The sequence below is a fragment of the Populus nigra genome, chromosome 7 (assembly GCF_951802175.1).
Source record: "Populus nigra chromosome 7, ddPopNigr1.1, whole genome shotgun sequence".
Lineage (NCBI taxonomy): Eukaryota > Viridiplantae > Streptophyta > Magnoliopsida > Malpighiales > Salicaceae > Populus > Populus nigra.
The window spans coordinates 21,387,030-21,401,838 of NC_084858.1; the positions used below are offsets into that span (position 1 = coordinate 21,387,030).

The 14,809-nt window shown below is 35.1% G+C and overlaps 3 protein-coding genes across 4 annotated transcripts; 2 read left to right on the plus strand and 1 right to left on the minus strand.

Annotated features, from left to right (window-relative positions):
- Window positions 1-203: 203 nt before the first annotated feature.
- On the minus strand, window positions 204-3,449 carry LOC133698720 (uncharacterized). Its single transcript, XM_062121752.1, has 2 exons — window positions 3,288-3,449; window positions 204-1,928 (listed from the first exon to the last, which is right to left on the minus strand). Exon 2 carries the CDS (start codon window positions 1,873-1,875, stop codon window positions 493-495), a length of 1,383 nt encoding a protein of 460 aa, XP_061977736.1. The 5' UTR covers window positions 1,876-1,928; window positions 3,288-3,449; the 3' UTR covers window positions 204-492.
- Window positions 3,450-5,635: 2,186 nt separating this feature from the next.
- On the plus strand, window positions 5,636-9,599 carry LOC133698733 (UPF0051 protein ABCI8, chloroplastic). 2 transcript variants are annotated; one of them, XM_062121766.1, is made up of 2 exons: window positions 5,636-7,202; window positions 8,484-9,229. In XM_062121766.1, exons 1-2 carry the CDS (start codon window positions 5,757-5,759, stop codon window positions 8,520-8,522), a joined length of 1,485 nt encoding a protein of 494 aa, XP_061977750.1. In that variant the 5' UTR covers window positions 5,636-5,756; the 3' UTR covers window positions 8,523-9,229. The 2 variants fall into 2 exon arrangements, with proteins under 2 accessions (XP_061977750.1, XP_061977749.1); XM_062121765.1 differs by having other exon boundaries at window positions 5,638-7,202; window positions 9,148-9,599.
- A 2,905-nt stretch (window positions 9,600-12,504) lies between these two features.
- On the plus strand, window positions 12,505-12,840 carry LOC133700164 (uncharacterized). The gene has a single exon (XM_062123711.1). The coding sequence runs from the start codon at window positions 12,505-12,507 to the stop codon at window positions 12,838-12,840; it is 336 nt and encodes a 111-aa protein (XP_061979695.1).
- Window positions 12,841-14,809: the final 1,969 nt, after the last annotated feature.

Here is a 14,809-nt window from a genome sequence, read left to right on the forward strand (position 1 = left end):
TAGTATTTAAATAATAAAAAATAATAAAATAAAATAAATTTATGTGAAGGGAAATAGGGCATTTAGAAACTTTCTTTGAGTTATGGAACATCATTAAGGTCATCTGACTTGAAAAGCAAAACGTCTAGCAAATTTAAGACAAAAAATTAGTAACTAAGATAAAACTACTTTCAGCTAAATTAGTCCAAAAGGCTGCAAATAAATTATTACCAAAGTCTGCATCCATTTCTACTACAAATATAAAATGAGATCCCAAATCAAAAGGTAAACCATTTAGAAGTGAAAATACATGCCCGACCTATGAACTGGTATTTAAGGATCTACTTGGGACTCTAAACGATGGCAATGTCGAGCATTATTGACTGTGCCTATTTATTCCTCGACCATTGACATCATGTGTTGCATCTATCACAGCTTTATCCTGCCTATGCCCTATAGTTTCATAAGAAAATGCCCTACACCACTGAGTTGTTTTGATACCACCAGATAAATCTAAGATTCGGCAGGTGGGATGACATCCTTGATATTACTGTCCACATTATTAGTAACATCAGGAGAATTGCAGAGCTGGGGTTCAGTCATCCTAGGAAGAACAGGTTCGTCAGCAGCAGCCTTGGATTCTGGTAGTATAGCTTCTCTCCCAAATAGAGCTGCAGGTAGGCTGGTCGCTGCAGAAATGTCTACCCCTGCCTTCATAATATTTGTAGCACCAGAAGGAACATCTGACTGGGGTTCAATGACTCTCTGAAGAGAGAATCCTTCAGCTGCAAGCTTCTGTGATGGGGGAATAGCTTCTCTCCCGAACAGCAGTGATGGAAAGCTTGCAATTGGTGAGGATAGTGAGTTTGCCTCAGTAGTATTAGCAGCATGAACTATAAGAATAGGACTACGAATAAGATGGGATGTATCATCTCCACTGATAATCTTCATAGCAGGCTCTGAAGGACCAGCATTTTTTGGAGAAGCCTGTTTTTCCATTAAAGAACAGGGGCCTTTCACTCCATCATGGACCGGTTGACTCAGCTTAAGGTCATCACCAGAAGGCTGCTTTCGAGTTTCACTCACTGGCAAAATATCAGCAGGGGGTGAAGGTAGAGACACCGATTTTAATTGTTCATTAGCCGTTACATTTAAATTAGGTCCTTTTCTTAGTGAGGCTTCGAATTCCTGCAGCAAATCATGCTGTTCGGCAATCTTATTGTGCTCCATCTCTGCCGTAACAGAGACAAATTGATTCTCATGTCCTGAACCCAAAACTTGAGGCGGCATGATGTTTCCTCCAAACAAAGGTCCTGTGCTACCCTGCAAGTATTCAGTCCGAGGCAGCATCTGAGAAACAGATAGGCTCTCCTTTGCAATTGGAGCAGTTGGTTGAAACCCAGATTGGAGCCCTTTGTCCTGAACAGTCAGTGCGAGCTTTTTTAGCTCAACCAGTTGCTTATCACTGTGCTTTGGTGAAGTAACAAAACTAGGCAACTGAGTTGGAGGATGAAAAACTGGGATGGGAATATCTGCTCTTCTGTACATTTTTGCTTGTGGAGCCACATCATTTTCAGCAGTGATGGGAGTGAATCGGCCAGGTTGAAATACAAGACCCCTCAGAGGAATGTCAGAGTCTTCTACCTTAACTTTAACAAGGTATCCAGCGTCAAATGAACCATCAATAACACCAGTAATCACCCGACCCACCATGTTACCACCAGCAGCATCAGTTGGTGCTACAGTCTGTTTGTTTTTCTTCGTATTGTCAGATTCAGGCATTACTGGTGTTTTCTCGCCTAGCACAGCACTCTCATCCTTGCGTGGACGGCCACGTTTGCGTTTCATAGGAGGATCCACCGGAGAAGAGCTAGTCCCCTGACTTAGAGGGTTCATCTTGCACAGTAGACAAGTCGATTGATTTTACACAGGTCTTCAAAAATTTTCTCCTGCAAACAAGATCATAAACTTTGTATCCATTCTTTTCCACATTAAATCATCAGTTAAAGAGTAAAAATAACAACAAGACTATTAGAAACAGAAACTGATCGATGATACACTATTCCTGGCATAGTTCTGTTGGGTTAACATCATAACGATAACCTGGAACAATTAAGTTGAACATTCTCTGGTCTGCATGGTACAAGACAATACATATCAGAAGCCTACAAGTGCATATATTGCATTAAGCCTTCTCCTTGGACTAGGCTTCAGCTTATGGATCTTAAGCCACTTTCTTCTCTTCGGTTTGAAAAGATTCTGTCTTTTTTCTTTAATGGAAGCCATGCTGAACAGAATACAGTCAAGTCCATGTTTTTTCTATATAAATTACTCTTTGAAAGACACAAAAGGCATAGAAGCAAAAATCTCTTCTAGATCTAATATTACTTGAGTCCATAAAAATGAAAAAAGAAAACTTTGACATTTTCATTCCCCATAACTAACTTTGCCAACTTCACACTAAGATCTATACTTGGCAGGGTTAAGGATTCAAATCCATGTAAACACACACATGCATTCACATTTATGTGCTTCCATAAACATAAGATTTTACTATTGAAAAATTCACACGTCACAAGTTCTAGACACAAAAAACACTTCAGGTTTTGTTATGACCTTAACAAGAATTGATAAAACTTCCTCATTTTGTCTTTGTCATTGCTATTTTGATATCCATTTTCAAATCAGTAAAGGTTTTTATGATCTAAGCTTATATCTCATGATAAATAAACCTAGACAAAGATGTGTTCTTATCACAAAAAAACATTAAATAAATCAAAATCAGGAACAATAATTTATTAAATACTTCCTCAATAGCTTGTGAAGGCAGAAAGCATATTCATAAAAAGTGGCCAGAATCCAACAATAGCAATCAAATACATGGATAGCACATCATCTGGGGCCCACTTTCAACAACAGGATGTCCCATTTTAGCTCTAATTCACTTAAATATATCGCTGAAATCGCCCACACAGCCAACAAGAAACAAACTTGATGGCATTAAAACATAATCACAAAAAAATAAGGCAAACCCTTGTCACAGATTTTCTCTTACACAAAAAGTTTTCCAAAATCTAACCCACACTTTGATTTGCATTAACCATCATAATCAAATCAAGAAAAAAAATCAGAGCTCAACCATCACGATGCTATTCCCTGATAAAATGCAAAAAGTTCTCATTCAAAATCTCAGATAAAAACACTTAAAAAAAATCTAACGGCTCATTAACATTATTGATCACTCTCTTGCACTAACAGTGACAGAAAATCAAGAACCAAAACACAATGCAGACGATAGAGAAACTTACGTATCAACACTAGAGAAAGAAAAGGTGTCTGAAAGACCAATCAAGCAAGCTAGAAGAATCTGTTAATGGGATGTTCTAATTTTCTTGTTTGGTTTCAGAGAAAATATACATAACCACAGGGCAAATAGTGCAGGAGGTCAAGTCTGGAGTTTGTGCTGTGTTGTTAGTTTTGGATTCTTTAGTGGGCTTTTAAATAGGTTGCCTTATATTAGACCGATAGTAGATTATGTGGACATTGGCCCATTTAGATAAACATCTTCAAAAAAAAAACAAATAATCAAAAAATTAATTATATTTTTCTGGGCAAAATCATTAACCCAACCATAATCATGGTTCAAAAAATCATAGATCAGGCGGGTTGAGTGGATCAATTTAAAAATATATTTTTAAAAAATAGTTAAAATAATGTTGTTTTATAGAAAAATTAAAAGATCAAATCAAGTTTTATTCAAATTATTTTTCACCTGATTTAATTTAAAATAAAAACTAAATTATAAGTTACTAATTTATCTTACTAAATCAAGTTTAATAATATTAATTTACGGCAGCTTTTGTTGCTAATTCGTGGTGCATGGCCTTGCTCATGTTATAAATAGGTTGCTAAGTTTAGCATTTGCAGTTATCTAAATTGTTTGGTAGCTAAATCTTGCTAGAATCCTAATTTTTTTCCCTTAAAAAGTAAGATTAGTGAAAGGATTAACAATGCAATTGATATGATAATTAACAGTTAAGAAAGCGTTGTGAATACTTATTTGGCAGTTTGGGCTATTTTGAAATTTCAGCCCAAATTGCTGGAAATTTTAGCCCGACTTTAACAAATGTCTTGATTTGTTCAATACTCGACACATCCTTTTATAAGCCACATAGATATTCATAGAAAACCAACCATAAGCCAGTCAACGTGCATGCTTCACAAGTTCTGGCCAAAGAGAGCAACTCTCGCATCAACTATTTAACATTATTATTAAATTTGGTATAATAAGTGAATTTTAAAAATCTTTTAATTTATCTTTTTACTTAACTTAAGTGTAGAATTAAACTGTTTAAGAGTTGTTCCGATATAATCCATCCAAGTGACTTGATTAATTCAAAAGCAACACGATCAATAGGTAAAAAAAATCTTGAGAATAAAATTGAGAAAAAAATAATAAAATCAACAACAAAAAAAAAACATATTTACTCAACTTCTTGCTTAACCTGAATTTAAAATTAAATCATGTGAGAGTTGTTCTAATATGACCTAGTCGACTTGATCAATCTACAGACAACCTAATCAATTGATAAAAGAAGTTTGAGTATGAAGTTCAAAAAAAAAATGATGGAATTGAAAGAGAAAACCCTCTTACTTAACTCTTTGTTTAACTTGAGTTTAAAATTAAATTGTTTGAGAGTTGTCTTGATGTGATCTGATTGACTTAATTAGTTCAAAAATAACTCTGATAAAGATAATAATTTAAAGATGAGATTGAGAAAAAATGATGAAATTAAAAAATAAAATAAAAAAAGGGATGAATTGAAAAGAAAAAGAAGGAGAAAAAGAAGAAGAAGAAAAAAGAAAAACCTAATTTATCAAATTAGGTTATAGAAAGGCCTAATTAAAAGAAAAAAAATTCAGAAATAAAAAAGAGAAAATAGTTGAGATGATTCACTATTTATAAAAAAATATTAGATAATATTTTTTCATAATTATTACATAATAATTCTATAATAATATCAAATCATAAAAAATTATGAGTTATATTCATAGTTATGATCCCATTTAAAATTTAAGTCGTGGATTAGTCAAATTAACTTTAAAATGATATCATTTCAATTATTTAATTGGAATGATATTTGAAAAAAAATAAAAAAAATCATTTAATTTAAATACATCAAATCTTATTTAAATTTAACTAAATTAATCACGTTTTTGGTAAGTCAATTAAATTAAATTTAATCTATCAAGTTACATGAGTTTAATTGATTAAACACTCATTGAATTAAAATAATTTGATATGAAACAGGTTTTAAATCAACAAATCATTTTATCAATCCATCAAATTAGACCAGATTAAATTAATAATTGAGATGTATCTACTTATAAAAGTTATAACAAAATTGTCAAAAATGAATCATCAAGTAGGTGTCTTAGTGGTAAGAGCTTGAGATCAAGATCTTATAGTTTTAAGATCGAGCCCTGTGATTACTAATATTGATTACTACTAGAAGCTTATCTGATCATTAATTTCAGAACTTGTAAATGTTAGACAAGAAACACGCAAGCCGACCCAAATACATCCACTTAAAATAATAATAAAAAATAGAACAGCCTTGGCCTTTAGCCAGTTCAAAGGGTACGTGTGTGAGACACGAGTCAATCGTTAAAACTTGTGGCTAACAGAACAAAGGAATCAACCACAAACATCTTCTCTTTTCAAGTACTCACCTTTCTTTGCTCTCCTCCTCTTGCCTGAACCACAAACCATAACCATGGCTTCTTTGTTATCAAATTCTATCCCTCACTTTTCTCCAAAACCCATTAAAGATTCACCAAAATTGAACAAACCCTTTTCCTTTCAGATAAAACCCATCTTTTTTAAGCCTTCAAAACTGAATCTTTTCAAGATCCGTGCTGATGTTGGGTTTGAATCCAAGACAGTCAAGACCGTTCCAGGTAACTCAGCAGCAACCGGTACTTCTTCTACTAGCTCTGATGATAAGATTAGAGAGATTTTAAGGAATCGTGATTACAACGAGAAGTTTGGATTCAATATGGATATTGATTCCTTCACAATTCCTAAAGGTCTTTCGAAAGAAACAATAAGGCTAATTTCTTCACTTAAAGAAGAACCTGATTGGATGCTTGATTTTAGGTTGAAAGCTTTTGAGAGATTCTTGAAATTGAAAGAACCTAAATGGTCTGATAATGAATACCCTATTATTGATTTTCAAGATATTTGTTATTATTCTGCTCCTAAGAAGAAACCTACTGTGAATAGTTTAGAGGAAGCTGACCCGGAACTTATCAAATATTTTGATAGATTGGGGATTCCTTTAACTGAAAGGAATAGATTGGCGAATGTTGCTGTTGATGCTGTTCTTGATAGTGTTTCTATAGCTACTACTCATAGGAAGACTCTAGAGAAGGCTGGTGTTATATTTTGTTCGATTTCAGAGGCAATACAGAAGTATCCTGATTTGGTTAGGAAGTATTTGGGTAGAGTTGTGCCTAGTGAGGATAATTATTATGCTGCTTTGAATTCTGCTGTGTTTAGTGATGGATCATTCTGCTATGTACCGAAAGATACCAAGTGTCCCATGCAGATATCGACTTATTTTAGGATTAACGCGATGGAGACTGGACAGTTTGAGAGAACTTTGATTGTTGCTGATGATAGGAGTTTTGTGGAGTATTTGGAGGGGTGTACTGCACCTTCTTATGATAAGAATCAGCTTCATGCTGCTGTTGTTGAGCTGTATTGTGCTGAGGGTGCGGAGATTAAATACTCCACGGTGCAGAATTGGTATGCTGGTGATGAGCAAGGAAAAGGGGGGATTTATAATTTTGTTACAAAGAGAGGACTTTGTGCTGGGGATAGATCTAAGATATCTTGGACTCAAGTGGAGACAGGGTCTGCCATTACCTGGAAGTACCCGAGTGTTGTTTTGGAGGGGGATGATACTGTGGGAGAGTTCTATTCTGTTGCGTTGACAAATAATTATCAGCAGGCAGATACAGGAACGAAGATGATCCATAAGGGTAAAAATACTAGAAGTCGAATTATTTCAAAGGGTATTTCAGTTGGACATTCTAGAAACTGTTATAGAGGGCTGGTTCAGGTTCAATCCAAGGCAGACAATGCTCGGAACTCCTCACAATGTGACTCAATGCTTATTGGTGACACTGCAGCTGCCAATACCTATCCTTATATCCAGGTAACTTTCTTTAATCTGCTAGTGTTTTTTTCCAGGCATGTTAAAACTTTTTTTGTTGACTATTCATGTATGAGCTGGCTCTTTCGTTTTGCCCCCTCCCTGAATATTTCTCAAGGGTTATGTTCTAATTGGCATTAAATATCAGTTGATGCAAAGACAGCCATATTGTGATGGCTATGGCTGAGCGTTACTTTCTGTTGGTATGGCATAGCTTAATCCTGTTGTCTGATTCTGGTATTGTAATAAGCTGCTCATACATCAAGGGTTAGTCCTTGTTGATAACAAGAAACATAGTACAAATACCAACTTGGTGGTTGAAAAGCAAGAGATTCATGATGTCTGGACTGATATGCATTTCTTTTTGTAAGTTGAATCCTGTCTTCTGATTATTCCTGTCATAAGCTGCTCACATGGAAAGGGTAGCTCCTTGTTGATGACATGAAATGTAGTGCAAATTACAACATGATATCATTTGCAGGTTCAAGTTACCTCACAACTAAGGTGAGCTTGTGGGGTACATAGGAAAAAATTAAGGGAAACATCATGGATGGTAAATTAGTCACTGAGATTTCTGTTAGCATAGCAGTTAACCAGTTCAGTCGGTCTGGATTGGCAGTCAGATACCCCCAGTGAACATTATTAGGAGCTTGCTCCAATTTCTCATCTTTTTTTGCCACTATGCATTCATATTCTCACTGTCTTTGGATTCTCTTACTCCTTTTCTTGTGCCATCCTTTGTGGCGCATGCTAACTGTGATTCTTTGTGGATAATTATCATCCTTGGTTCAGAAAATTGAAGTTGCTTTAATTGGATGCATGGCAAATGGACGAAATGTCCCCTATGGATAATTCATATCACGCAGTGGAAATCTAATTTTTTTTAAAAAAATAAGTTTCAAAAAGTTTGATGGGAAATTAGATCATATGTGGTATATCATTTTCTATTGACTATTCTATTGGAGTCTTCCATACAACAATGTAGTGTATGTTCATTGTTCTGCTAAGAGATCATGTATTTCTTTTGTTGCTCTTAACCATTATCTTTTGTAACAGAGCAGAGGTTGTGTAAATATACTTTTCTAATACAAACCAGTGCTATTAACTTGATATCTAGATATTTATTTACTCAGTAAGTTTTTCATGAATTTGCATGCAGTGATGCCATCACTTGATTCTCGTTGATTCAGGTAGAATATGTTTGTAACTATTGTATGATGGGGATTTTGCCCTTCCTTTTTGAAAAAGATCATTTAATTCTCTTCTATCCTGCTGACAACCCAGATAAGCCTTAAGCACAGTGGGATGGGCTGGGCTGCTTGAAAAATCTGCCATTGGGGCTGAGTTCACCATAGACTGAAGGGGATGATCCTGGGGCTGGTCTCATATCCATGGTGGAGCAGCCAGCTTCATGACTTTATCATTAGAGAAAGGGGCAGCCTAGTGCTTTGTTAATATACTGTTGTTGCTCCTGTCATTTTATATAATACATCTCAAAGCCATGGCAACTGAGATGGAAGCCCGCTGCCCATTTTGTTAATAGTCCATCCACAAGGCTGTGAAATTGGAAACATTCCTTTGGGAAATTGAGCAGGACAGCCCATTTGTTCCCAAATATTCTACATGTAAATGTTGGAGGTTTCCATTCTCCTGCATGTGTGGAGCTCCTTCTAAAATCTGTTACCTTAGCTTTGATTCTTAATAATAGTAAAAAGGAATAAGAGCTCTCTTGATTTTAGATTGGCTTCACTTGCTTGAGACGGTTGCAGTTATATTCTAACAGGAATCAGCATACTTTCAAACATGTTATATGTTTTTTTTTCTTGAACAGTACTGTTACATCTTCCACGCAGTTTCCCCCCCTCGACATGCTATTTCTAGAAACTGTTACTTTTCATGCCATTCTATATTGCTACTTAAAAATAGCTTGATCTCTATTTTTTAACAGGTGAAGAATCCCACTGCACGTGTTGAACATGAAGCCAGCACCTCCAAGATTGGTGAAGATCAGCTGTTTTACTTTCAGCAAAGGGGAATTGACTATGAAAAAGCAATGGCAGCCATGATTTCTGGGTTTTGCCGAGACGTCTTCAATGAACTTCCTGATGAATTTGGTTCTGAGGTGAACCAGCTGATGAGCTTAAAGCTTGAGGGATCGGTGGGTTAAGCAAAAACTACGGTCTGGCTAAGTAACGATATGTTCTCATCTTTTTGTCAACAAGTTTGCTGCTGTAGAACTCTGTAAGGTTCACTTTGTAAATCCACCACAGAAAAAGTTGAGTTGCAGTTCCAGAATAACTCGTAAGTTATGAATGATGTAATCATACTCTACACCTATTGTATCATAGACTGTAAAAAAAGGATGCAAGGATGAGTGCTTTCTTGTTTTTTGTTCTTCAAGAGGCCATCTGTCTATGCACTGGCTTGCCTCCCATGGCATGAAACGTGAACAGTGTTAATGTATAAGCTTTTTTTGGCAAAGAATCATGTTTACCTGACTGATTCATATCCGTGCTTTAGCCGAACAATGCTGAAGCTTGTAGCTGGACCAGAAGTAAGCCTCTTCACATTTGGTTGACATGGGATAAACATAGGTTTCTGGCTCAGTTTTTTCTTTCTTCTTCCTATCCTGTTTGTTTGAAATAGATTTTTCATGATTTGGTGAACTTGATTAAACCTAGCTGATAGTTGATTGAGTTGATTTGTTGACTCAATCTCATGAGCCGACAACCTAAGCCCTTTTTCAAGCTAGCTGGAGTCGGATTTAACGTGAACAAAACCGATCCCTCACGCTCACGTTTTTGAGCCTGAATGTTTCGTTAAAGCTTGAAACTCTTTCTTCCTATCCCAAAGGCTATTTCTGCAAGGAAAGAAAAGCCTTCTCAAGTGAACAAAGGTTGCGTCTGGAGTTTGCCATTTAGGGATACGCAAATCCAGAGTCTCTTGAACTAAATTTGTGGCCGGCAAATCACACTCAAGACTGCACTTTGCAGGCCTCAACTACCATAAATACTGTATAAGATATTTTTAGGCATTGTCCCTTTAACATCAAGAACAAATACTTTAGTCTTGCAAGTATCTTTTTTAAAATTATGCTCTTTTGGCACTCCTTAAAGGACATGATGTTATTTCATAATTATTTAACTGTTTTTTCTTCTTTTTTTTTCTTGAAACCCTACTAGCATACATACAAACTTGACGAAGAAGATAAAATAAAAAACCTATATCAAATTCACTAACACGAAAACATGCCAAATGTACTTATTAGCTCTCATTGATATTGCGGCCAAGTTGCAAACCTGCTTTAAATACTGCTTGTGTGTTTGATATTGTGTTTTAGAAATATTTTTAAAAAAAATTATTTTTTTTATTTTAAATTAATATTTTTTTTATGTTTTCAAATCATTTTGATGTGTTGATATTTTAAAAAAATAAAAAAATTATTTTAATGTATTTTAAAATAAAAATATTTTAAAAAACAATCATTACTACAATTCTGAACACACAACCACGTGTTTGACAATAATAACAAATAAAATCTTAACACAAGATACATATATGTAAAAAAAAAAAAGTAGTATTTTTTAAAATTTTCATTTTCATATCAGTTTATGCATCAATTAGAACTTATTTCCCGTATTGTGTATCTTCTTCTTAACTATGAGATATATTATTTTCGATGCAAAATGTAAGGCGATACATATGAATAAAACTAAAGTGATGAAGAGGCCGCAGCTGCAGCTAGCGTGCAACTTGACCTAGCATAAAAATTTACAGGCAACAAATTCAAAGGCCAACGTTTTGGGAATGGGATTGTCCCCCCCCTCCCCCAGTCACTTAATCATGGTTGACACAAAAATAAATAAATAATATTCTAGTATTTTTTTGTCAAAGATGCTTCATGCATGCCGGTGGAAATTTGGTCTGTTTTATATAAGGCATGCTTCCCCTGTTGACTCTAGAGCTCAAGAATTTTAATAAGATAGAAATTGATCAGTGATGTCAAGCACAGTTTTATACTCAGCTAGGGTGTGAATCATGCAGGCTGCTCTGTTAATCTGAATATTTAATGCTAATAATTCTTGCTTTCTTCAATAATATAAATACAATAATTCAAATAGAAAATCATTTTTGTTATTAAAAGAAAATTATGACGGATTCAAATTTATAGATTACACCATGATTTGTGAATGTGCAGGGCACCTTGAATCCCACCTCGTAAATATTGAATGCTGCAGTCCTAAAAAACATTATTAATATCCAGAATTTTATTAAATTTCTTTAATATTTGAATTTCTTACATTTACTTTTTTTTTCATGTCAGATTTCAAGGGCACATCTTAAATCTTAAACTTTAATATATATATATATATATATATATATATATATATATATAACCACCTCTTATTATTTCTAATATTTAAATAGGGTTTTATTACCATCTGAGATGAAAAGGACAGACAATGAAAATAAAGGGTATGTTTTCATGTCTAATAAGCAAATTTATTATTTATTTATTTATTATTTTTTAATTTCATTCCTCTAACCAGATATATTTTTGTTATTTTTGTTTCATCTTTAGACATCGAATATTTATATGGATGAATAAAATAAAGGGTGTAAATAGAGGATCATATTCAGTGTAGAATGATCATGATTAAGGGTAAGTAAGGAGTCCTTAATTACTAGTTAATGATATCATTTAGCATATTAAATCAGCCAAGAGGTGCACATGATTTTTGTGATCCTCCTTGCTTAATTAGAGCCAGCATCTTTTCCCCAACAAAATCTATCCCAATACGAAACTGCCCTAGTTTTCCATCCACAAAAAAGCAAAGCATTATTAATCCTCAATTAGGCTAGCTACTCGCCACTTGCTTCTGCTAGCTAAATTGTTCATGCTGGCGTGAATCAATTTTAGCCTTGGCATAAGCCTGCAGCATCGAAGACCTGTCATTATGTATTACAAAATCAATAAACTAATGTTAGGAGCAGCTGCAGCAGTTTTCAAACCTTGATGTATGGCCAGCTCAAGAGGCCAGCTTTCCCATTATTTTCCTACCAAACACGAGTGCACATGCACCGCTTCATCATCATATGACCTCCTCCAACTTGCCCCATCACACACTACTCCAATATTTACCAGCACTTCTTTTCAAGTCGCTATAAATATAACATGTCTGATCACCTCAACTTGTCCAAAAATATTGAGCATTAATTGCTTCTTTCTTTACTCTCTTTAAGCTTCCAAGATTTCCTCACTGTTACTTTTTCTTCTTCTTCTTCTTCTTCTTCTAGAGAGGAGATGGGTACTCTAGCGAGGAGATCATCATATGGCTACTCAAAGTTGGATAAAGAAGACCCAGAAGAGGTCATGCATAGAAGAGCACAATTCTTGATCTACAAGGCACTACAACAAGCAGATTCCCCTAGAAGAAGGCCATCTCTTTCGAGACTCAGATTGTGTAGGTTAAAGATCAAGATTGGCAAGAAACTAAAGAAGCTGAGGAAGGGCATGTTGTTATCTATATCTGCTGCAAGAGTTAGAGTCTATGAGCAAGTTACAGGTCAGTGGAAGCGCTTGTTTGGCGATGGAGAGGCCATTGCTAGTCTTCCTCCTATGCTGGCCTTGAATGCTTGAAATTAGGTTTCATATATCGAGTGTTTTTTGGTACTGCTGAACATCAACACATGTGTGCAACAATATTATGGTTATTTTGCTCCTTTTATTTTCACGGAGAGCTGCTTTTTTCAAATTAGGAAACCTTAAATCGAAGATCATATATACATGTCTAGGTAGTTCCTTGCAAGGAATGAGAATAAGAATCACTACTTGTCGGTGCATCTTTCCTAGTCTGTGTTCCCCCACCACTATATATTCCATACTATATTGTTAAATTCAAGGTAATTGAATGATTAATATGCCTTGGAAGGGCATGAAATTGAGCATTTTTATTGTCCTAGACAAGCCAAGATGGTCAATCTATAAGCAGTGTATGCAAAGCACAGCGCCTTTTTCATCTTGGAAAAGGGCAAAAGCACAGAAATCATTCCTCACGTCTCGAAGGTAGTGGCAACCCAGATACTCTTGGAACTTTCCTATTCATGCCGTACTGTCCTCTCACTCCCCCATTTATAATTGATCGGCTAGCCAGTAGCAGCAGGGGCATCATCACCCTATTAAAACCAACCCATATGATCCAGTTGTCGCAATCAATATTTTCCAATATGGGTGTATTTCTTTCCTTCTGATTCATGGATAGTTGCTAAACCGAGTCTCTTATGATAAATTTGTTCCGAGAAACTTAAAATTCGAAGCTTGGCCTGGTTCATTTTCTAGTTAAACATATTGACTCGTCAAAAATCGATTCATTTATAAGAGTTTTTAGTATTCTAATTGATCTGATGGCTAGACTCAAATCAAGCTAGATTAGCTTCGTTAATCTCTATTATCAAGTAATTTTTTGAACCAGTCTCTGAATCCAAACTTAAATCTAAGTCCGACCTGGCAAGTATAAATTTATAAAGCGGGCTGGATGGATCCACATTTATCTTCCAAAATATATGCTCTGTACTTCTGTCCACACCCTCAAAAGCTTTGAAGTCATGGCGCACGGCTGGCTTCTCTCTATTAACAGGTTGGGGTCACGTTGGGCCCTCATGGTCAGATCGGACTTACTAGCTAACATAGTCAATGTAGGCTTTACGCATTTTTCTTGCCATTGATTGTGTTGTGATTGCCACCTGCTCGCACTCATCATGTTATGCTTTCGTTTTTCTCATTTTAGTAGGAGGTTTTGAGTTATAATCCAGCCTCAAGGTTAATGCACGTCAGTATTAGCATGGATATCCTACTTTCGTTATAAATATACTAATTTACAAGCCTACATTGCGCAGGATTAAAATCTTTTTTGAATAATCATCTAGGTAGTGGTCCAATAATAAAAACTTAGGACTAAGATATTTGTTTTCTTTGTAGTCTCAGGTTCGAGCCTTGTGATTGCTCATATGATAGCTACTGAAGACTTCCATGGTCGTTAACTTCAAGGCCCGTGAGATTAGTCGAGGTGTGCGCAAACTAACTTAGACACCCACATTAAACTAAAAAAAAAAAAACTCTTTTGAACCTATCAAAAAAATATTGGAGGGGGGGGATTTTTATTAAATCTGGCTCTGGCGAGTTAACTTAAGAATTTTCAAGGAAATTTTATATGCATTTTAATTAATTTTCAAAGCCAAGAATCATCTTCTTCATTAAGCTGGAAAATTGCTATATATAAATAATTTTCAAATGAACATTGTCAAATATTTAAGTGTGGGTTTGAAATTGTATTATATTAAAATATTTTTTTTATATCAGAACATTAAAAATATTTAAAAATACTAAAAAAAATTAATTTAATATTTTTTTTTTAAATCAAACATTCATTTAAAATTCACTCAAACGGCAGCCTATTGACTTATCTCAAGCTTGCACATTACCAAATTTGGGCCAACATCATATGCCCTTCTTTCCTATTGGTGGGCATTAGACGTGGGACACTTCATTTTCATGGGCTTATGAGCTTTAAGAATTGGGTTGGGCCTACACTTAAAAAAGCTCAATCCAG

Bases quoted from the DNA above. Each gene is read 5' to 3' on its own strand.
- LOC133698720 (XM_062121752.1), bottom strand. From the start codon at position 1,875: ATGAACCCTCTAAGTCAGGGGACTAGCTCTTCTCCGGTGGATCCTCCT.
- LOC133698733 (XM_062121765.1), top strand. From the start codon at position 5,757: ATGGCTTCTTTGTTATCAAATTCTATCCCTCACTTTTCTCCAAAACCC. The intron at 7,203-9,147 runs GTAACTTTCTTT...ATTTTTTAACAG, and splicing joins ATACCTATCCTTATATCCAG to GTGAAGAATCCCACTGCACG.
- LOC133700164 (XM_062123711.1), top strand. From the start codon at position 12,505: ATGGGTACTCTAGCGAGGAGATCATCATATGGCTACTCAAAGTTGGAT.